The sequence below is a fragment of the Typopeltis vanoorti genome, chromosome 10 (genome assembly GCF_054136105.1).
Source record: "Typopeltis vanoorti isolate ZY-2024b chromosome 10, IOZ_Tvanoo_1.0, whole genome shotgun sequence".
In the NCBI taxonomy this organism is placed as follows: domain Eukaryota; kingdom Metazoa; phylum Arthropoda; class Arachnida; order Uropygi; family Thelyphonidae; genus Typopeltis; species Typopeltis vanoorti.
Window position 1 is genome coordinate 104079538 of NC_143558.1, and position 24920 is coordinate 104104457.

Here is a 24920-nt window from a genome sequence, read left to right on the forward strand (position 1 = left end):
TGAAAATTTCAGATTATCATTCCTAAATAAAAATGAATTTTTTCCATTTATTTTTATGTTTCCTGTATTCACTTCTTGCACTAGTTTGTCTGTTACTATTATTGTTATTATTGCATCCCATGGTGACTTATATCAGTTTAGGATGGAAATGGTATTATTATTATTGTTGTTACATGACACTTAACTTGAGTCCAAGGACTCATTGCATGAGGGCATTCTCTACCACACAACCCATCATCTATCTACATTACTATATCCATCATTCACACTACCAACACTAAGAATATTTTTGTTTATTATTTGTTCTCTGTGTATCTGGCTGATTTTCCTGTATATGGATCAAAAAATTTAAGTTTCGGGGATGAGAAAAATCCTGTTGCTTCTGTGTGGCTATTGCCTGACTGACTTTCAGTGGAAAGAGTTGATATACATTTTTTTCTTATTGAGAAGAGAATTGAACTCATGTTTTTTACAACTAAAGAATGCATTTTCCCCTGTTATATCTTTGTGAGCTGCCTGGTCTTATGACTTAAAAAATTCCTCTACTTCTTCCTTAGTAGAATCTTCTGTGGGACCATAAGCACAAATATGTTTCATTATCCATTTCCCCATTCTGAAGTTTGCCAACATATCCCTAGTTGAAACTATTTTCAAATTAAGAAGTTTATTTTCATGTTTATTGTTGAATGTTATCATTACTCCTTCCTTTCCTCACTTGTTATTGTCTGAATATGGCATCTTATACTTATTTAGTAGAACCCTACTTGTTTTTGTCTTCTCTGTCTTGGTAGTGTCAGTTATGTCCACATTCTACTTTTTCAGTTCTTCTCAAGTTCAGTTTCCTCTTCACTTACACTCCTTATGCTGATGGTTTCCATCTTCACTTCTTCTGCCATTGGGTTTCTTCTTCTTCTTTTTCTAGATGTTGGAGTTTGTTTCAGTAGCTGACTTTTCACTATTCACTCTGATTCCCTGATGAAAACAGTGGAGGTTTGTTTAACTGGGCGATGATGGGCTACACCGTGTGAAATCTAATCACATTGTACCATCATGTGTATTTCTGGTTTATCTAATGCAGAGGGCAATCTGGTTGATTAAGTCCCAAATTGCCAGCCCATCTTCATTCATTCATTCAGTACCTAGTGGATACTTACTAAAAGGTGAGGATTGGATATAATATCAAAAACACAAGTCTGTGCTGTGCATTCCTTAAAGATGATGTGAAGATCTCTTCCCAGTTATCTGGTACCCATAATTTATTTTAATGGTATTACATCACGATATAAAACAAATTATAGAAAAATGTTTATTAACTGGCTTATATGAGGTGTGCCTATTAAATAACTAGACTGGTTGCAAAAATGTGGTTTATTATTACAATTGTACAACTTAATTGTTATCCCCTTCAACATACTCCCCTCCTCTATCTATACACCATTGCATACGAATTTTCCAGTCTTAGAAGCAGTACTTCAAGTCATCAGGTGTTATCTGCTTCAACAGTCCTGCTGTTTTCTCCTTTACCTCTTCGCTGCCAACAGAGCTGGATTCAGGAGAAGATCATTACATGTGATGATACTTGGATTTTCCAGTATGATCCAGAAACAAAGAGACAATTGATGTACTGGACAACTCCCATGTCACAGAGAAGGAAAAAAGCAAGAATGAGCAAGTCAAAACTGAAAGCAATGCTGATTTTTTTTTTTTATAATATCAATGAAATGGTAATGGTTGAATGGGAACTAGAGGGTCAGACCGTTAACCAACATTATTACCTTGAGGTTCTGACCAAGCTGAGAGAACGAGTGAGGAAGAAGAGACCTGATCTGCAGAATAAGAATGTTTGGATTCTTCATCAGGACAGTGTTCCAGCCCATGGTGCACTGTCTGTAAAGCTGTATCTGGCTGATAAGAAGATCCCAGTGTTGGACCATCCACCTTACTCACCGGACTTAGCTCTGTGCGACTTTTACCTTTTTCCAGAGTTTTTCCAGCATTGAAGGGCCCCCATTTTCAGTCAGTAGATGAGGTAAAGGGGGAAAACGGCAGCGTTACTGAAGCAAATAATACCTGATGACTTGCAGCACTGCTTCCAACAATGGAAAAGTTGTATGCAACAGTGTATAGATAGAGGAGGAGAGTATGTTGAAGGGGATACCAATCAAGTTGTACTTTTTCTGCCATTGTAAATATTTTTTTTTTTTTCTTTGCTGCATTATGTGCATGTTACTGCACATGTGGTTTTACACTTAGCTTTGCTTTTTCCTGTAATTTTTTGCATGTATGGTGAGCACTTTATTATTATTAAGAGAGAGAACTCCATGGAGTCAGGGACTCACTGAGAGAGGCTGCATACCAAACACACCAGCTATCATACTTATTCTTGAATTCATTCACACTGCTTACACTCAGATCATCTAAAGGCAATTCATTCCAATCATGCAGCACCCTATGAGAGAAAAATCTACCCTTCACCTGCTTAGCGGCATTCATTTTCAGCTTCTAAGGATGCCCTCTTGTCCTTTGCTCACCCTCCATAAATTGAAAAATTCCATCAACTGAAATCCTGTGTGATCCTTTCAGAAGTTTGTAAGTCTCAATCATATCACCCCCCTCTTTCTCCTGTTTGCTAGTGTCTACAGTTTACAAATTCTCAATCTATCTTCGTAATCAGTATTCCACAATCCTGATAATAGCACTCTCTCTCTCCAATATATCAGCAGAATCACAATGGAAACCAGAAGATTGCACCTGCACACAATAGTCCAAGTGAGATCTTATCAAGGCCTTGTAAAGAGGCAAAATTTACATGTGAATGTTTGTTTCGGCATTTCAATATCTTTTGAGTTGTATTTGCAATCTTTGCTACATGGCTCCTGAATTTCAACTTCCTATCTGCTAACACTCCAAGATCCTTAGCCTCATCAGTTTCTTCTATCAATATAATATGACATTGGATATCTAATCATGCCTACGTGAATGACTTTACATTTACTGACATCCATGTTGCCATGCCCGCTATTCCATCCTATTCAAATCCTTCTGCAAGTACTGCATATCAGCAGCATTCCTGATTACCTTACCTATCTTTGCATCATCAGCAAATAGTTCTATGTCACTTGTCAAATCCTTCCCAGATTGAATAACAGTGGACCAAGCACTGATCCTTGTGGTACAACACTGGTTACCTTAAATCTTGCAGACTCGCATCCCCCTTATACCACTTTTTGATATCTGTCAGTCAACCATCCTCTTATCCACTAATATTCTATAACCTAAACCCATATTCTCCAATTCATGCAAGAGTCTACCATGCTGTATTCTGTCAAAAGCCTCAGCAAAATCCAAAAGTATCATGATGTATCCATTCCCCTTATCTATTTCAGTGGTAACATTGTTATAGAATGTGAGCAAATTGCTAAAACATGACCTTTCCTTATAATATAATTAAGACTCGCTTCATGTCACTGTCTGACCTTTTCTGAAGTATTACCTTTAAAGTGTCTTTATTCCTTTTTGTAATTTTTAACCTATCAATCTAAACAAAATGATTTATTCTGTGTTAATGACAGTTAGATAAGTGAGAAAACCATAAATGCTTAATTGTTGCTTAACTGCATATTATTACCACAGATAATATGTAGCTACTCTGTCACTAATGTCACCTGATAATGCACTTTACACTGGAAGTAACAGAATATCCCTCTACCACTTTTCCCTAGTGCTTAACAGCCTCATCAAGATATAGACTTCCTGAGAGTTTGTGGCAGCAGCATTTATGATTCTTCTTCTGTACTCCACTTTTATGTAGAGAGTACTAAGAAAGGTTGTTGTTTTCTGCATTCTTTGAACTTGAATTTGAGGTTTTGCAGTATAATTCATAACACTGATTGAACAAAATAATTTTTAATCAATAAAAAAGTGTTAGTATTTTAGCTAGCATTTTCATGAGCACAGTAGGTTTGTCACTGTGCACAAGCACTGAAAGTTAGTGAGAACAAATTAGAAAGTGTAATGTACTAAGAATATAATGTGATACTCTTTGCTGTTTGATAAAAAAGTAGCTGGTCTTAAAATGACTCTCTTCCAGATTATTTGTATATTAATATGCCCATGCTTAGTGAGGTTTAAGAAGTGGTTTTATTGCTACCACAAGCTCCATAAACTAATTCCCCCATCTCTTCATGGTGAAGAGGACATCCTTGCGAGAGTACTGGTCCTTTTCATTCCTATGCTTATGCTGTGCTTTTCTTTCCATAGTCTTTGCTCTACTTCTTCTACTACTATTTTTTTTCCCGCTATCCTGTCTTCTAGACCACCATCATTGGGATCCAGTTCTTCTCTGCTGTGTTTACCATGCAATTCATGGACATCCGAAAAGGGGATTCTTGTAGTTTTATAGTATTTTATCATCTGCTTCAGCAAGACTGACGATCCTGGATGGCCCGACCAGAATCAATCAGCTAATGGACTTGTTGCATGGTTTATTGATGGCACAGTAAGCTGCCTTCTCTGTTGTCCATGGACAACGCTCAAAGCTTGTTTTGGTGCTGGCATAGCATCTGAGGAACCTCTGGCATTCCACTTCCAAGCTCATTCACCGAGCTTGGAAGTGGAATTCTCATACATATTCATTGAGAATATGTATGAGAATGAGTAATTTTTTATTCTCAAGTTTATCAAGGTCCCCTAAATAAGTCCCAACCATGTCTAGAAACCATAGAAACATTAACTGAAAACTAATTAAAGAAGCTAAAATCATCTGTGGTGATAAACATACCAAACTTTTTAATAGCACACTTGACTAGAATGTTCACTCAAGAAAATATCATCCTTATTCATTCAGCAGGTGGGAATATTGACAGGCTCCAAAAATCAGTGAAGAAACTTTGTTCAGATGCCATTCTTACAGAAACCACAATGCAGACACAATCAGAGCATTTTTTTCACACAGCATCCATTGGGAGAGTACCAGTCATGGTTACCCCAACAAAACTTTGAACTATTCTAGAGGCGTAATATCAGAGTGGGTCCTCCTTGATGTCCTAGAAAAACACATTGGCTCTGAAACGAATGATTGAGAGTTCTGGTCATGAGGAGAATAATAGTCATATCTAGAGAAGGTCAACTGGTTCCCACCAGTAATATCATCCTTATGTTTAGTACACCCAAACCACCAAAGTCCATGAAAGTAGTATACCTAAACTTCCCAGTTCAGCTGTTATGATCATTATCAAACTGCCTATTATTGCTATGCCATCTCTGCTCAGTGCAGCAGTAAAGAACAAAGACTAATAAAAACAAAATTTCTTAATTGTGAAGGAGGTCCCCAGCTTACTCCTAAGTAGGCAGAGATGGAGGGATGAAAAGGAGATAAAAATATGAAAACTGAACAGTGCCTCCCATATCAAGTGAAGAGGTAGTATACTGAAAAAGTTGCAACAACTAGTGGTAAAGCCTCTTACAGTGACAAAGAAACTATAATGAAAGTGTCAGCAGGGACATTGGCATGTATACCAATCCTGCCTTCTCATACCTTCAATGTAACTGAATTGTATGATTGTATTGAAAGTTTATTTTTCACTTGGTTAGACTATAATAAATTTAGTTTAATCCTTTATCCAAGTGTGAGCAAACAAAGTGTGTGCCTGAAAGTATCTTCAGGACTGGGGTAAGGTGGTACAACACCGGGCAACTCGTTGCAAAGGTGGAGCAAGATAACATCACTCCTATCTCAGTATCTCCCATAATGCAAACCACATCTCCTTGTGGGTATGTATAATGTTATGCATTAAGGAAAGGGCCACTATCCAGACTAGTTTCGACCTTTATTGAGGTTGCTTCAATAGGAGATAGGAGTGATGTTTGCTTGATTCACCTTTGCAACGAGTTGCCCGGTGTTGTACCACCTTACCATAGTCCTGAAGATACTTTCAGGTGCAAAATTTGTTTGCTCACACTTGGATAAAGGATTAAACTAAATTTATTATAGTCTAACCAAGTGAAAAATATACTTTCAACATCTTTCTCTAAATCCAGAGTAATTTAATAAAAAGGTGGCACACTGTTTGGCAACTTCTATAGGCAGAGATGACCTTTCTAATGCTTCTGCTTGGTATCTCCACTTGGGCCTGGCTCCCACTCAAGAGACCTCAATAAAGGTCGAAACTAGTCTGGGTTTTGGCCCTTCCCTTAATGCATAACATTATACGTATCCGCAAGGAAATGTGTTTTGCATTATGGGAGATACTGAGATTGGAGTGATGTTAGCTTGCTCCACCTTTGCAATTAGTTGCCCAGTGTTGTACCACCTTACCCCAGTCCTGAAGATACTTTCAGCTGCAAACTTTGTTTGCTCACACTTGGATAAAGGATTAAACTAAATTTATTATGTATGATTTTCTCATTTTTATGCGTTCTCGAGAGAATGCATAAAAGAAAAAAAAAATCAATGAGTTCACTCCTGAAGACATTGCAAAAATGGTCCCACTACTTGAAAATTGTCTTATTAAAAAAAATAATGGAATGGCACCACACAAGCAAAGGTATGAGGAGGTATCAAAAAGTTTTGAGACTAGTTTTGTAACACACCAACAGATGGCAGCATAAGGCTGCACGCACAGTCACAGGGAAAACCGACTTTCATAAGTCATTGTGCAAAAATACATCATTCTGTGTACATCAGGAGATGTGCAACTAGTGCTATTCTGACCACGTGCGTTACCATGTCTGCGATTTCATCATGGTCAGCAAGTTAGAACAAAGAGCAAACGTGAAATTCTGTGAAACTGGGCAAATCTTCCACAGAGAGATGTTTCACGTGATTCGGCAAGTTTACGGCGATGCTGCAATGAGTCGTTTGAGGTGTTTTGAGTGGCATATGCGCTTCAAGAGCGGAAAGACGTCACTGGAAGACAACGAGAGATCCGGAAGACCGTCAACGAGCTCAACCCCCGAAAATGTCAAAACCATTTGGCAACTTGTGCATGAGGATCATCAGAGAACACTCTACAACATTGCTGCCGTTGTCGGTGTGTCATACGGAACAGTCCAGGCAATCCTGTTGCTGTCAAGTTTGTCCCCAGCCTGCTGACCCAGAAGCAGAAGGAACACCGTGTTGAAGTCTGCCAAGAACTCCCTCAGTGTGCCGTGGATGACCCATGCTTCATGTCGAGGATCATTACTGGTGATGAAACTTGGGTGTACAGGTACAACCCTGAGACAAAGTAACAGTGTTCACAGTGGAAGAGCCCATCATCTCCACGACCAAAAAAGGCGATGAAGATCCACAGCATAACCAAGTGCATGCTCATTGTCGTTTTCGACATTCAGGGCATTGTGTATCGAGAATTCGTCTCCAGGAGCCAGACCGTCAATAGCGAGTTCTACTGCCACCTTTTCAGGCATCTGAAGAAGGATATTCGGCGAAAGTGACCGGATCTGTGGCTTGTGAAAAACTGGATACTTCACGACTACAATGCACCCTGTCACCGAGCTCTCCTCACATGTGAGTTTCTCACCAGAAACAACATGATCTCACTTCCCCACCCACCTTACTCACCAGATTTGGCGCCTACGGACTTCACCCTCTTGCCGAAGATGAAGATCCAGCTCAAAGGTTGCTGTTTTGACACTATTGCAGAGATTCAGCACGAATTGCAGAAACTGCTTGACATGCTTTGAAAAGAAGACTTCCAAGACACATTCTAGAAGTGGCAGGAACACTGGGAGCACTGTATTGCTGTGCAAGGGGACTATTTTGATGGTGATAAGTGTGTAAACGTAGATAAATAAAGTAATTTCTCATAAACAGAGCTAGTCTTGAAAGTTTTTGATACCAACTTGCATGGCTCCAGACCTTTTAATAGATGGTCCATTAACAGATGATATGGATACTTGCACTTCTCCACAGGAAGATAAAACAGTTAATATATCAGTCCTCTAGAGGGAGTCAGTTTGATGATGTCTTGGATATTTTCCTGATGAAGAAGAAGAAATGATGGAATTAGCTGTCTACAATTATCCAAGAACAATATATCCAGTGCTAATGAAAATAAAGCCTTTCAACATAAGATACCAAATACTACTACCAATAAATAAATAGTAATAATAATGAATCCTGTATCACATCCTCCTCAGAAGAGCAACCAACAGTAAAGAAATCTGAGACAATATCCAAAAAATGAAGGGTAGATACATCCCCACCATATCTGCATCCTTGAGCATAATGGATGCACAGTTGCTGACACTCTTGGGAAGATTTTGCTAAAACATCAGAAGTATTCCCCCTCCCGAGTTCTTTACTCACAAAAAAAAAAAAAATAAATAAAATTGTTTTCTTGAATCATTGCTGAAGAATACAACAGGCCAGGCTGTACACAAAAGAAGAAATGAAAACTGCTTTGCTTAAAAGTGTCCAGCTGCTGTTGAACCATGTGATATCTATTACAAGATTGTCATACATCTGTCAATATAAACAAAGGGACAACTACTGCAACTTTTCAGTAGAATTTTCTGTGAGAATGAGTTTCCAGATACCTGACAAAAAGCTATTATTGTTGCCTTTCCTATGTATGGAAAAACAGACCTATCAGACCAAGCACTCCAAACATACCATAGAATTGACCGGAAAGGCACCAAGTCCTTACACCGCATCAAAACCTGATTTGAGAGAAAATTTAAAGAAGCCTGTGAAATGCTAAAACACAGTCGAAACCTGAACAAAAACGATGGACTAATCATTCCAAGAATGTGGAGGTCTCATCTGCAAACCTTATAGCTCCAGAACAAGTACAAAAGGATATCTCTTAACGAGAGGACTTTAGAAATGTTTAAAGTAGTTCTGTTTTTAATTTATTTTTAGATTTACTTTTTTTTTAAACTTTGTTTTATTTTATTTTATATATATTTTAATTTTTTTTTCCACTAGAGGTCAGCTAGATAAAAGATTAATAAGCTTAGATTCATTTTACCTTTGTAAAGTGCAGTAGCATGTAGCTTGTTCCTTATACACATGTATTTTTCTGGTGATGATCTCAATACAGAGGTCGAAATGTCAGTTGTTACTTTCCTAATATTAAGTAAAGTAATTATTTTAACATTTATGTTGTGTTTCCCTAAATTCATAACCATGAATGCTAATCACCATGTAACCTTAAAAGAAAGAATTTTTAATTAGAGGAAATTAAAGAGCTCAGAATGGTTGGTTGCATTGGGGGGAGTGATAGAGACAGCAAATGAATTTGACTGAGTGGGTATGAGATATTTTTCAACCAAAGAAGGTCAAAGTTGGGCGATTCTAGGTTGGGGGACTCTCTGGCATGGCATGTCAGAGCAGATGTGTGCGCAGACGCTACCCTTGGGTCGAAAAGTGTTAAAGTGTGTGTAGTTTTCTAATCTCACCTGCCCCTTCCCAGCACTATTTATCTCAACCTTCCTAAATAGTGCTGGGGAGGGAGAGGTGAGATTTGAGTTTCTGCCAGAAAGAGTAGATGGGTTTTGGTAGATTGAAGGTGGTAGTGGATATTATTAAGGTTTGAGTTTAGGCCACGAATGTTGGTGAAGTGGATATGCTAGGTTCTATGAGGCATATATTTGACTGCAAGGATCTTGCACATTTCCTATGCAGTGCCTGTATACTGGTTTTCATGGTGGCTACTAGTGGCATAACCCTGATTTGTGCAACAATTTAACTGCTTGTAGTCGATGATTCAACTGGTCTCTCTATTTTGACATTTTTCTTCAAGTTCTCTTCTACGATGTTGTTCTTTTCCTCCTCTGTGCAAATGTTAGGTCTGGTTGAGCACATATGCGCAATTTGGGGCAAGTATCTTTGAACTTATTGATTGCTGTTATTAATTTAGATATGCTTGTCGGAGTGTCATAAGTCACTTTTACGAGGCATGGAAAGCTCATTCCGTCCTTTCTTTTATTTATGGGCCTGAAACGATAGTCCCTGACTATATTTTTAGAATCAATGTTGCATTCTTCTGCTAATTGGTTTGTCTTCTTTTAATGATTTTCCGTTTTTTTCCATTGGAAAGTTCAAAATAACGATATTGAATTTTTGTTTTTGGTCTCCATCGAGTTGTATAACGTTGATGCGATTAGGTAGTGGATTTCGTTCACTGGCAAAGGTGAACTTGCGTTGCTGCACTGGTTGTCAGTTTGTTCGAGCTTAGGTTCCATTGCTTGTATTTTGGAGAAAAAGTTTCATTCATAGTATTGATGTGCTGCTTGAGGTTTTCGACTTGTTTACCTATATTCAGGAGTTGTTTTTGTACAGAAGAGAGGCACAGCAAACACAAAAAGGGCTGGTTGAGGTCGATAAATAGTTTGTGTGCTGATTCATCTATTTTCACGGAGGAAGCGTTCAGCCAATGGCAACAGAACTCACAGAATTCACTCCTTTTTTTTTTAAATTTGTAACACCAGTTTTACAGCTGCAGCATGTTGTGGGTTTCGGCAGTGATCGACAGTGCTGCATTTGCTGTACTCAGGGTGCTCATTTGTCATTGGATTTTTTTGCCGCCATCTTTCTTTCGTATGGTAGGCATAGCAGGCACTTACACGTGGCTGCTTTAAAACTGGAAAGATAGCTGATTTAATTCATTATAAGCACTTACAGATTGTGCAGAAGTAATCTACTCCTTAGTACCCACTGTTAAGATTTCGATTTAATGATTAATTTTGATGAAAAGCACTCGCAATGACGATAAAATATGGGAGCACAAGTTTAGAGTAGCTTATTCACCGATTCTGCCTGGTGGGAATTGGTTATTATGATGATAACACAATTATGGTCTCAGAGGGAATCTCACCCTTTTTATTAAGATCTTTTTATCCAACCAAATCTTTAATCTCTAGAGGAGAGATTCTCAGTATGATTAGTTTTCGGTGTCACTCTTTTATGATCAAGGTTAACTTGATAACTAAGCAACTTCCTGTAATTGTATCAGTCTGTAGTATGGATTTTGTTACCTTCTTCTCATGAATGTAATATGACGGTAATGGAAATACAGGTCAATCATGCCATTGAACATCTTTCAAAATGAGCACTTGCATTTGGGATCAGATTTTCACATAATAAGATAATTCTTGTGCAGACATAGTCTTTGTACTGATCAAGAACTCAGACTAGCACAAACTTTTATTCTATTTGCATTACAAGCCAATTTCTTACTCAGTTTCCTGCTTCACTCATGTCATTTGAAAGATAAATCCATAAAGCAATTAACATTTTTTGCACCCTATCTTCTGCCTTTTTGAGTGCTTATCGGGGATGCTCATTGTTTCGATTATACAGGGTTCTGATTGATCTGAATTTGATTATTAATTCTATACCTCAGCATCAAACCATCAAGATTATCCTCTGATGGTTGAATCTTATCCACCATTAAGCATTAAGAATGGCAACTGGAGAATATTGAACTTAACTAACTCTAATCTGTATGTCAAGTCAAATAAACCACAGTTGTCACTTCACTTTGACATCTACAGCTGTCTCTATTATACACTCCGAAAATATAATCTCTGTCAGACCTTCCCACATGGCCTACTATTTTTTGTCCACATTAGTAGTATGTGTACAACACTGCCAAACGACCCTTTGATTGGCAAATGAAAGCTCTCTTATTATCTCTAGAAATTGGGGTACAGTATAGCTGAGACTCCACTAAATACTCTACTGCTGTAAAGTAAAGATGCCTTTCTTGATTATATTCTTGGTTTAATCCTTTATCCAAGTGTAAAGAAAGTTTGTGTGTGAAGTAACTGTGGTTTATTTGACTCGACATACAGTCTAGTTAAGTTCGAAAAGCTCCATTTGCCATTCTTAATGTTTCATGCCTAGGTATGTCACGTATAGACGTTAATGACTTCATATCACTTGCCTTGGTATGTATCCCATAATGCAAAGCACATATCCTTATGGACATGTATAATGCTCTGCATTATGGGAAAATTTACTACCCAGACCAATTTCAACCTTTATTGAGTTTTTTTCTGAGTTTTGTAATTTTATTATTATCATTATCTGACACCTCCTTGGAGTCAAGGACTCATCGAGGGAGACTATACATCACCCAAACCATCTTACATAGCTTCCCTTAAACTCATTCACACTAAATGCACTGTGACAGAAAATTCTAGCTCTCTCCCTTTCTTAACCACGAACAAATTTAACTCTACCATGGATATCCCTGTGTTCTTTCCTCACCATCTTCCATATAATGAAAAATTTCATCAGGTGATAGATATCTTATAACACCCATTCAGAAATTTATAACTGTCATACTACCCTTTTTTCTTCTTAACCAGAATCTCTAGTCCATATACTCACAATCTGTCCTATAATCTAAATACCATAATCCTGATGTAATCTTTGTAAATCTTCTTTGCCTTCTTTCTAGAGTTTCTTTATTCTGTTGGAACTCTGGAGACCAAACTGTGCATGGTAGTTTAGGTGCAATCATATCAAGGCCATGTAAAGATGTAAAATTACTTCCTTACATGTCAACATGCATTTCCAATTTTTTCTATGTGACCTTTGCACTTCAAATTCCAATCCAACATTATGCCAAGATCCCTAGCTTCATCACTTTCTTATAGCATAACTCCACTAATATAATATGCCATAGTAAATCTGATCATGCCAAAGCTCATAACTTTAACTAATATTAACTGCTATTCATTTTCATTTGCTCAAATTTCCAGCCTATTCAAATCATTCTGTAAGCACTGATATTAGTAGCATTCCTGATTGCCCTGCTTATCTTTGCATCATCACCAAACAATTGAACATCTACTGTTAGAATCTTCCTAATGTCATTAATGTATAGATTGAACAACAGTGATTCATGGACTAAATCCTGCTGTACACATTGGTCATCTTAAATCTGGCAGAATCACAGCCTATCCTATATTCTCCAGTTTATGCAACAGCCTTTCATGTGGTATTCTATTAAATGAGAAATGAACAGTATCATAGTGTATTCATTTCCTTTACCAACTTGGCCAAGCTGTTCCTTGCAGAGTATAGCTTGTCTGTCTACCCATTTCTATATGCGAGTTCTTGCCAACTTCTTTAAACTTATCTAGTCACCATAATGATGACTTGTTTAGTATCCAACAGGGTAAGATGACAATATGTTTCATCATCCCCCTGCAAATGAACCACCAGGTCTGTATCAATACTCCACCACATTTCATCCCGTTAATCTCCACTTCACACTCAGTAACCTCAAACTCACTGCTACACGGGACGTTATTATCATTATTGCTTTCTACCCTAACTGGACTGAAGTTTTCTTATATTAGTTATAATTCCCCTCCTCTTCTATCATTTCCGAAAATCTTATACTCTTTATACTCGATCCTAATTTCTACATTACAACTGATTCTGATAGCGGTTTCACTAATGCCAACAGTCTTAGGCCACAATATATTCTATAAAGCAACAAACTCGACGACTTCATTCCTAATTCACCTGGCATTTGTGTGTAGACACAACAAATTACTACCTGGCTTTTTTTATACTTAGATATACAATCTGCTTGGCCTTGTCGTGCAACTTTTTTTCCCCCCTCCCAGACACATTCAAAAGGTCTGAACTCAAAACGAACATTTCCATCCCTTTGCCAGATGCATAACCATTTTCAGTGACATTCATATGTTTATCAGGTATATGTGGAATTGAGTAAACTTGGTGTTAATACGACTGTATGGCTTGATCACTCATGACCAACTTTTGAAGAATGTTGCAGGAAGTAACCCCATTTTGATGTGCCTTTTTAAACAGAGTCTTGCATTCGGTCAGGTTTTTCCAGAGAAGTAGAAGGAAGGGAGAAATATTCTGCATCATATTGGAGATAATAAAACTATGGCTTTAAATTAGAGGCCAGTGTGTGTGGCTGGAGTTGTGGTTAAAGGATTATTGAGGTCAATTAGGACCAAGATTTAAAATTGGGTTGCTGACCTAGTTATGAGTGGTTAGCATACCTACTATCCAACCAGCAGGTCCCAGATTTGAATCCTGCTGTGGGCATGAATGCTTATGATTGTCTTTAGGTGGGAAATGAATTTCATTGCCCAGTGTGAGACTACTATTACACTTATTGAGGCCTGAAATGGCTTGAAAAAGTTCCATGTTTGGTCTCTAGAGCAATGTTTCCAGACTATGTAAAAATAGCAAATAAAAAATTGCAAAAAATATATAAAATAAATGAAAATGGGAGAAAAAATCCTTAGCACACCCAGAGTACATATGTACTGTAAATTTACTAATTATTAATAATCTTTTGTGGATGGGAACTCCAGAATGAGCAAAATCAAAACACTCTTTCATGACCAGCATGGATTTGCTAAAGGAAGGTCGTTTTTTAGCAATCTGCTTAATTATTATAAGAAGGTTGCAAATGCATTGGTTAAGGGTGATGCATACACTGGAATTAGAATAGATAGGATTAGATTATAGATTAGAGTGATGGATTGGAGATTGGCTGTCTGATTGGTATCAGCAAGTTTTGTATGGAGGAGCAATATCCATGAAGAGGAATTCACTAGTGGTGTGCCTGGTTCTGTTTTGGGGCTGTTGCTGTTTAACTTGTATGGTAATGATATCGAGAGAGATCTGAATGGTGATTATGCAGTTGTCACAGATGATGCATAGTTAGAGAAAATATGAGGAGCAGATCAGATGTTCTGGCTCTGCAAGAAGACTTGAATGCACTGGCTGAAGGGGAAAGCAAGTCATTTTGCCAGTTCACTGTGGCAAAGGGTAAGTTTTTCAAATTTGGGAAGCAGAGAAGGGATATAAAATTGGTGGAAATATCTTAGAGGAAGTGGGGAAATTAAGGATCTTGGAATGATTGTGGACAAGGACGTAAACGTTTGGGACATGTTGCTAAAATTGGGAAGACAGCACAGTACATTATGGCAACGATACAGAGAACACTGATGTGTAGAAGTAGGGATGCTATGGTTTTATTGTGTAAGGCTTTGATCTGGCCATATATGAATTACTGTGCATTGAATTGGTCACCTGGTTTTCATAAGGATGCAGAGATATCGGAAAAGGTTCAAAGAGAGAAAGATGATTGACTAAGATTGTTTCTGCAACATTGAGTATGAAGACATATTAAAGAAATGCAATTTGCAGAGACTTGTGAATAGGACGAGTAGTGGGGACATGATTGAGACATGTAAGTTGATAAGGTGTTATTACCAGAACATGAGGTAATCCTGGGATGCTGTATACATAAGGGATGAGAAGCTGGTTTTTTGCATGGAGAGGGGGTGAGTGATTTGAATGCATTTCCCGAGAGTGTGGTGAGCACGGAGACAGTGAATGAGTCTTTTGACTCCATGAGATGGTGAATGCATGTAAGACATGATGTGATGAGCTATGTGTGACAGTGGGGACTTTCCACACTGAACCTTAATACTCCATGTAGGTCTGATAATAATAAAGTCTGGTATTGGAATATTACAATCAGCCCATAATAACATATAAGTAATATGTTATTATGGGCTGAATGGATTGCTTAGTCTATTAGCTGATATGGATATTTTTGGTGAAGGAAATTAATTACCTTTTTTTTTTTTATTAGTCACCTCCAGGGATCCAAAGACTCATCGAGGGAGGGCATCTACTCTGCAACTCTGCTTCCACTACTCACAATACACCAACTGACCCCAACTACACCAATGCCACCACCACCACTACTAGTATTTCAACAGACAATCACAAACATCCATGCCCACAGCGGGATTCGAACCCACAACCTCCTGACCTGGAGAATGGACACGTTAACCAATCGGCCAGCCAGGCTGGCAATTCTTATATATTTGAGTTATACTATGTCCTTGCCTTTAAAGTGTGTAATTTCTTCATCGAAGTCAATATTCATAAGCAGTGGTGTGATTTGGGTTAGTGTGACAATTTTTTTTTTATATGTGTGTGGTGATAAGATGAGAAGTTCCCACTATTTGTAGCTGGTATACTTTTATGTTAATGTAATGACCTGATTTACAAGAAATTTTCAAATATTAAATCAGAGTTAATCTTAAAACCTCCCAGATTTATGCTTATTTAATATAACCTGCTTTTTGCCGGCCTGGTTGGCCGAGTGGTTAGCGTATTTGCTCTTCAGCCAAAAGGCTGCAGGTTCGAATCCCACCATGAGCTTGGATGTTTGTGATTGTGAAAATACTAATGAATGATGGTGGTGGGTGGTAGATGGCATTGATGTGGATGGTGGTGGTAGTTGCGATTCGTTGGTGGATTGAGTGTTGGAGGCAGTGCTGTAGAGTAGGTGCCCTCCTTCAATGAGTCTTTGGACTCCCTGGAGGTGTCGTATAATAATAATAATAATGTTCAGTTTTTGAGGTTTGGGTAGTGTTTCTCTGCTGCTGCAGAGACACACTGCCAACTCTGAAAGCATTTATCATATTAAGCCAGATGCTAGTTACAGTTCATTATAAGTTGAGAAGACTTTTTTTTTATGAGTCAGTAGCAACAATCAAGCACTCCCAATCCTCAATTAGTATGGCTGTATTAATTTATCAAAATTCTTGGAGGGAGTCATTTTAATTCCATTTCAAACTTAAAATATGCAAATTTCTTTTTATTTAACTGTCATGTGTGCCAAATATGACCCTAGTTATTTTCTTATGTCTATTAAAACTGTAAATTATTACCACTAATAACTGATTGTCCTTGCCTATGTATAGAAAAACTAGAATATGCTGTTTGAAAAACCAACAAAATTTCACCAGCTAAATAACCATGTTTATCACTAAGATGAAAATGGCTATTTTTTTTTTTTTTCTGGTAAGTTGATTAATTAAGGGGATAAAAATCCCTTATTGTTTTTCAGCCAGTATGCGAAACTCTAAGATTGAAAACTACCATCTAAGCGTTTCATGCCGACGAACTATTAGCGAATCCAAGCGTATACGAAACTCTAAGATTGAAAACTACGATCTAAGCGTTTCATGCCGACAAACTATCAGTGAATCCAAGCATAAGTGGTCACTTACGCTTGGATTCGCTGATAGTTCGTCGGCATGAAACGCTTAGATCGTAGTTTTCAATCTTAGAGTTTCACATACTGGCTGAAAAACAATAAGGGATTTTTATCCCCTTAATTTAACCATGTTTATTTTGTGAATAACGGCTGACATCTAAGGTTATCCACATGATAAATGACATTGATAGCAGAATTACAAGTTAAGATATTATTTGTATTTTATTTGTATGACTGAAGGTGAAACACAGAATAATCAGGCTCCAATTGATTTGTTTCAAATTATTAATAATAGCTTAAGCACTGTGTTCCATCATATTAATACTTATTATTACATGGACACATCTCCCTGGAGCCCAAAGACTCCTCATGGAAGGCCCAAGCTAATTACTAACATTATGCCTGTTATGTCACTCCTTAAAATTAATCACTGAGGACTCACAGTTGCCTCTGGTAACCTGCTCTACTCATTTACCACTCTCTAAGTAAAATCTAATCCTTAACACCTTTCTCTAGGTGATAACTTAGAGCAGTGATGGCAAACCTATGACACGCATGTCAGCACTGACACACTTGAAGGTTTCAGGTGACACACCTTGGATGTTGAAATATATTGGTATTCTGATGAAAAAAGTAATTTCAGTAATTTCAGTTTATTAAATTAATTGTATGATATGAATTCATAGATTGTATATCAATGTCCTATTAAATAAATAGCCTAATATGATATGTATAAGTCACCATCTATGATTAAGTAGTTAAATTTATAATGAATGTATGCAAGTGGCACATCAACAACATCAGTATTTAAAAAAAAAAAAATGTTTGACACACCTGGGTAAAAAGGTTCGCCATCACTGAAATAGAGAAAGGTGATAACCATTCTCTTACACAACTTTCAGAAGCATCAGAAAATTTATTTGCTATCCTTTTTTAACATGCAACCAAACCTTCAATATGTCTTCATATTGAACACTCCACAAGTTACTCATCATTTTGATCACTTTGCCTTCATTAGTACATTTATCTACTATTTATCTGATCCTTCAATTATCAGATCTTTCTGTTCCGGTAACTGAAGGGTCAGATAACTGAAGTACAATTACATAGTACACTAGCAGAATTTAGTTGACATTGAATGGATTGATTAACTGAATTGTTGTTGTTTTGAAGATAAATGATAGATTATTGTAATACGGTAATCTCTGAATTATTTAATTACTTTGGGAAATGGATTTGCTTTTTGGTTTACTGGTATGGTTAAATTTGATATGGATATGTAATTTGTTTCCACTAGTCAGATGAGATACTCATCCAAGGATTGAGGGCTTGGTATCTGAATGTCAGATAAGTAAGAGATCTGTGTGATAATATTTGATTTAAATATAAGTTGAAAGTCTAAATTAATTGAATTGTGATTTTCAGCACTGAGTTGATATCAAGATAAGGAGAGGTCACCAAAGAACAAGATAGAGGGATTATCTACAAAGGTTTGAAATTAGGTGGACATTGACTAAAGACAGACAGACAGAGCCAGAGAGTTAAGGGGAGGCCTGTATTCAGCAGTGGATGGAAAGTGATTAAAGAAGTGATTCATCTAGAAACTTTTAACACTTTGCAGTCCTTTCCTACAGGAACTACACAATTTCCCATTGTTGCATGCCTCAAAGTACTGATTATTATTTCAAACCAAAGTTTTTTATGTACATCTATCTTGTGTGTGTGTGTGTGTAGAGGGGGGGTTGACATAGTGATCATGATAAATTAATAAATTCTGATAGCCCAATTTTTTTTTACAGAGAAATATAAAACATTTTCACATTGCTAAAGTTATAAGAACATCACAATAGATTATGGCAATAATGTGGAGGATACTGATATGCAGAAGTAAAGAGGTCATATTAAGATCACGGTTCCCTATATAAGCTTTGATCAGGCCACAAACGGACTTCTGTGCACAGATTTAGTCACCTAGTTTTCAAGGGGGATGCATTGGAGAAAGTCCAGAGGTTTACAGAGTCAGTGTCAGGTGTATGGAATGTCGCATACAAGGAGAGATTGAGGGAATACAGCTTGCAGGGTCTTGTGAATAGAGAAAGGAGAAGGGGATATGATTTAGACATACAAGTTGGTGACAGTAATGTGGAGGAGATTTTTCATAGAGTAGAGAGAGACAAGGATAGAACAAGAGACCATCCCTAGAAGCTGTATAAGGAGGGTGTGAACAGAAGAGTGAGAAGTTCTTTGCATGGAGAGTGATTGGCAAATGAGATGCAATGCCTGAAAGTGTGGTGAGTGCAGAAACTGTTAATTGGTTTTAGGCATGGTTCAGTGATCTTTTTGCATTTGAGAGAGTATGAGCTGCCCATGATGAGTCATTTGACTCCATGGGGTCAGATGTTAATAATAATAATAACATCTGAATATGCTAATATTTCCTCCTTATTGAAAATTTTCTATCTTGGAATGGAATTAAAATGCACGTTTTGACAGTTTGGAGTGTAAGATTTTAGTATACCTGCGTTCATCTCAGGAATCTAGTAGCTGCAAAAAAATAGTTTAATTTCTGAAACTTATTTTGTATTTCTTTAAATAGTTGAACTTTTTATGTTAATTTTTTTTTTTTTTGCTTATGATATATTGTTTTATCTAATGATAAATACCCTGATTTTTAAATATTTAAGTCACTCATATGCAAAATACAAAATTGTACAAATAATACTTTTTTTTTAAATAATTTTTTTTCTTTCTACCAACCATCAGTTCAAATTACACTTAAGCTAAATTGTGCCATTGTGTGGGTCTCTTACACAGATAGGTATTTAGCGAAGAGTATTTATGAGAGAGCAGTTAAATGCATGGAGTAGTTTACTATGAATTCTGTTTGATATAAACAACATAAATAGTGCAATATCAGAGTTACAACTTATTTTGGAGATAGGTAGTAGCAATAAATATGTTGGAGATAATCATTCTGTTAGAAATCTTGTTAGCCAGTAATTACACTGATATTCACATGTGAAACAAATCAGGAAACAGTTAAGCAGCACTAATTGTCTAACAATGTAAGGAAAATTTTAAAAGAATTGATAATAAATGTACATAATTGTTTTATAGTTAAGCAGCAAAACATTTAGGCATAAGAGTTGCTTTGCTATGGCAATACTTAAAGAACAGATACTGCCTAGGTGCACTTATATAAGTACTTTTTATCAGGTTTTTGATTAATGTTTCATATTTTAAAACATTAATCAAATGTTTTGAACCACAGTTCAAAAAATTGTTTTGAACTGTGGTTCTCATCAGAAACTCTCTGAGAGCAAAAACCTGAATATCATGGAATATAATGTTTAAATGTTGTTTTTTCATAAATGAACTCTTGATCAACATATAATCATTGCTGTAGAAAGAAAATGAAGAATGGGTAATAAGTCTTTCAAACTCTTATTTTCTGTAGTTATTATTGTGACCAGTGTTCATAAAACAAATGATTGCACTGATTTAAACAACACTATAAATACATTTGTGGATTATTTTCTCTATACTAGATATTAAGTAAGAGGTGATGGGCAATTTTCTTGATCTGATACCAATGCCACCTTGTTGTGGTTTGATAAAATTCCTTTGCTTCAATTCAATTTCCAGAGCAGGTATCCTGCTTAGAAGCAAAAATTTGTAATAATGAATTTTCTAAACTCTGCCTCACTTCTTGTATTTTAAAAAAAACTGCCATAGTTTCCACTGTTATTTTCCCCCCCTTTTTTTCCAGTAGAAGCTAATTATACGATGTTTTATTTGATAGGTGCTTAGATCATACTTGGAAAGAGCTGCAGATGACAAGATTGATGACTTTCTTAGAATACAGGGATTTCATTTATTAGCTAATCAATTGATACAGTATTCTGCTAGCCAAGACATTTTGAATGAACTTGTTGCTATAATAACTGGTCATTCATATAAATTGAATGTGTCGTAAGTATTGAAGATTACTGTTTTTTAAGACTTGTCAGTTAAGAAATCTAAATTCTGTTGATGTTATACATTCTACTGCAGACATTATTTTAAACATTGAAAAGACCCTTGCTAAGATGAAGTTTTGGTGCTTCTGACCTGGAATCGAATGCTATTGTAGGCATGACTGGTTGTAATATCTTAGGTCAGTGGTTCCCAAACTTTTTCAATTCTAGGCACCTTTGCTGAATCCCGGTTTTTCCCAAGATGCCCTATGTCAAATTCTAAAGAGTACACTTTGCGAAATAGCGAATAATTTTTTTAATTAAAGGGTTAGGTAAAAATAAATAAAACACATTTAAGATCACAAAAAAAAATAATTGAAAAAATTCAACTAATTATCATTAGTGGGATTGATGAGCCTGTTGATCACTGCACGTTTTCTCAAATCTTGGAATCAAACCGTACACAGTCACCCTTATTTTCTTCTCTACATTGATTTTTGTGCAATATTTAGTTTTTATCACAGCAACTGCCGAAAATCCAGCTTCACACAAATAAGAAGTTGCAAATGGAATTAAAATATTCTCTGAGTGAAAAAACTCAGAAGGGGATATTCATCTTTTACTGATATCCAAAATTCAGTTAATTCCATGCTGCTAAATTTTTTTTTTCAACGTATTGTTGCAAGACAACTCAATAACATTCTCTTTTTCTGCAGCAGTAAATTCAGATGGAGCACTGGCATTAAATGGATCTTGAATCCATGCAAATTTATCAATATTATCATTTTGAAAATATTTCTCAAACCAGGTGATAACCTGTGATAAGCATTCTTCAAAAATGGATTTCATACCTCGAGAAAAATCAACTCCATTGGAGGTCAAAAACTGTTGCAACAAGGGGAAACATTCTTTGCCTCAGTCTTCATTCATTTTTCTTTTCCATAGTTTTAGTTTTTTTATAAAAGCTGAAATTTTCTCAATCAGCTTTAAAAGGTGCATGTTGCATCCCTGCAGGGAGAGATTGAGAGCATTCATCTTTTCAAAAATATCACATAAGTATGTTAGTTTTACCAAAAAATCTTCATTCACAAAATTTTCCTGTACTTGTGGTCTTCCTCTTTAAGAAAAATATAAATTTTTCTTAAAGCCATCGTGAAGTGCTGTGGTACAACAAAGACGTGTGCTGGGATCCCATATTCTCACATAATTTTTTGTAAAACCTTGCCTTCAACGGCTGAGTTTTTATAAAATTTACTACATTTGCTACATATTCTAAGACCTGGTTCAATGTAGGACTCAGATATTTTGACGTGAATGCTTCCCTGTGAATAACTCAATGGGTCCACAGTGCATCAGGGGCTTTGCTTCGAATAAGTGCCTGCGATCCTCCATAACAGCTGGACATAGAACGAGCACCATCAGTATAAACACCAGTGCACTTAGTCCACTTCATATTATTTTCTGATATAAAAGTATCAAGGATCTCGAACAAGTCTTGAGCCTTAGCACCAGCAGTGATACTTTTACAAAAGAGAAGGTCTTCTACAATGTTATTACCATCTATAAACCGTACATAGCAAATCAAGTGAGCATCATTATTATTATCTGTGGCCTAATCCAGCTGCAACCCAAATTCCTTCCCTTTTATTTTTTCAATTAATTGATCATTGAGGTCCTCCACTGTGTGCTGTATTCTGCGACTGATGGTGTTATTGGACAAAGGCACTTTTGAAAGCAGCTTCCCAGCAGACTCACCGATCATAATGTTCACCATATCTACAGCAGCTGGTAGAATGAGTTCTTCTGCGATGGTATGAAGCTTCTTATATTTTGTGATTCTATGTGCCACCTTGTAAGATACTAGCAAAGCATTGCTTAGTATTGATGCCTGCTTATTAAAACTACTTTTTTGTTGAATTAACTCTTTTAACTTTCTGGTAAAGTAGTCATGAGATGTACTAACCATGCTGGGATGATTGGTTTCTAAATGGCATTTCAACTTACTTGGTAGCATGCACTCTGGTGCCAAAACTGTCATACACAGTACACACTGCGGCCTCCCCTCCCACCATTGACTTCTGTCGACGTAAAACTAAAGTCCGAATAACTGTCATCATATTTTCGATATTTACGCTTCTTCACACTCTTGCCACTATTTGACAGTGTGCCCCTCTTTATTTTTTCTCTCACAACACCTATTACTGTTTAATAAAAACCGATCCATTTTTAAAAATACATACAAGAAGAAATACTTCAAAAACTTCACTTGACTAAATCACTACAATATTCAGTTTATACAATCTCCAAAAACTAATTCAACACTAAGACTGCTCGAAACTGACAGCTATTTATATACGAAGATAAAGTACCGAGAAAGTTTGAGAAACTACTAAGACAATTGAGAAACTTAATTATTGTAGAGCGTCATCTAGTAACCTTTTGTAGAGGCTTCTTCAAACAGTTATTACTAAATGAATTACTGGTTTGCACCAGGTCTGCTAGATGTCGTGTCGTATCACATTGAATTGAAAATGGAAATAAAATTATGAAAATTTTGTAATTGCAGTGCCTCTGTGAGGTAGCCATGGTGCACACTTTGGGAACTATTGTCTTAGGTGATAGATGAATTTCATTACCTACTGCTAGACTATTTTACTTATTAGAGAAGTGAAATGACTTGATAAAGTTCCATATTTGGTCTCTAGGGTAAAGTTTCCAAATTATTAACTTCAGCTCATCCACAGCACTTACTAGATCTGCACGAAGTTTTGTGGGTGTGATTCTCTTTAAGTAAATGTAATCTTAAAAAAAATAAATATAAATATATTTAATGAAGTAATTTAATTGGTATTTGTTTGAGTGTATGACACATTTCATCAGACCAGCAATTAAAAAATTCCCAAAGAATGACTATATATATGTATATATATGTGCATTTCATAATGATTAATTATCATATGATAATTAACAGCATTAAGTTCATTGCGATAGTTTGTACTAGATGTGCAGGTGCAAGCATAACAGTACCTTACTGGGATGCTTACAATACAGTGTACTAACAATCGGAAAATATCCAGTGGACGTCTTGGAGTTAGAAACAGTTTCATCATGTAAAACACCAACAGTAGGTTATGAGAATTATTGCAGCCTTACAAGAGACCACAGTTGCTTCATTGGCAGAGTAATACAAATAAACCTATAAAGAGGCATATTTTCATCATATTATAGTCAAAAATTAGACTGCTGAGCCTGACAACAACGTTTGGCATTATCATGCACAATACAAGTTGGAATTTTGTTTGGCAGAACAATATGGAAAATAAATTATGAATTAACAGTTGAATATCCAGTAGCTGTGGTTTACTTTACTCATTATGGAGTTCACTGAATCAGTGCGAAAACTAGCAGTGTGATTATTATATAATATTATAAGATAGATATAGATATTATAAAGTAAGTTAAAATAAGCATAGTTTTTTTATTTATTTCTTTTTTTTTTTATAAAACATACATTAAGTCAACAAATATTTTATTCTGAATTAAAATTATAACGTAAAATAAACCTAACAAAAATGACACAGCATATTATTATTATTATTACGTGACAACTCCATGGAGTCCGAAGACTCATTGAGGGATAGCACGTACTCTACAAATCTCTGCCTCCACCACTCAATTCACCAATAACATCATCTCCACCAATGCCATCTACTGTCCACATCCATGCCCACGTCGGGATTCGATGGAGAGTGGATATGCTAACCAGTCGGCCAACCAGACCAGTATAATTAGTTATTGATCACTGCTAGGTGGCATGGAGAAGAAGGTTGGCTTATGTAATAACTTGGTGAAAAGATAAGATTTAATTTGGTTTTACTTAGAGATGCTGTGTTAGGTTTAGTGTCATTCTTGTTAGGTTTAGTTTAGGTTATGATTT

General features: G+C 36.4%; 1 protein-coding gene across 4 annotated transcripts in view; it reads left to right on the plus strand.

Moving 5' to 3' along the window:
* The window catches only part of mv (lysosomal-trafficking regulator mauve), a 1073830-nt gene that overhangs the window by 149455 nt on the left and 899455 nt on the right, over positions 1 to 24920 (plus strand). For all 4 annotated transcript variants that reach the window (XM_090399251.1, XM_090399254.1, XM_090399252.1 and 1 more), the window contains exon 11: positions 20830 to 20999. In XM_090399251.1, coding sequence (XP_090255377.1) covers positions 20830 to 20999 — 170 coding nt within the window. The remainder of the gene's footprint in view (positions 1 to 20829; positions 21000 to 24920) is intronic.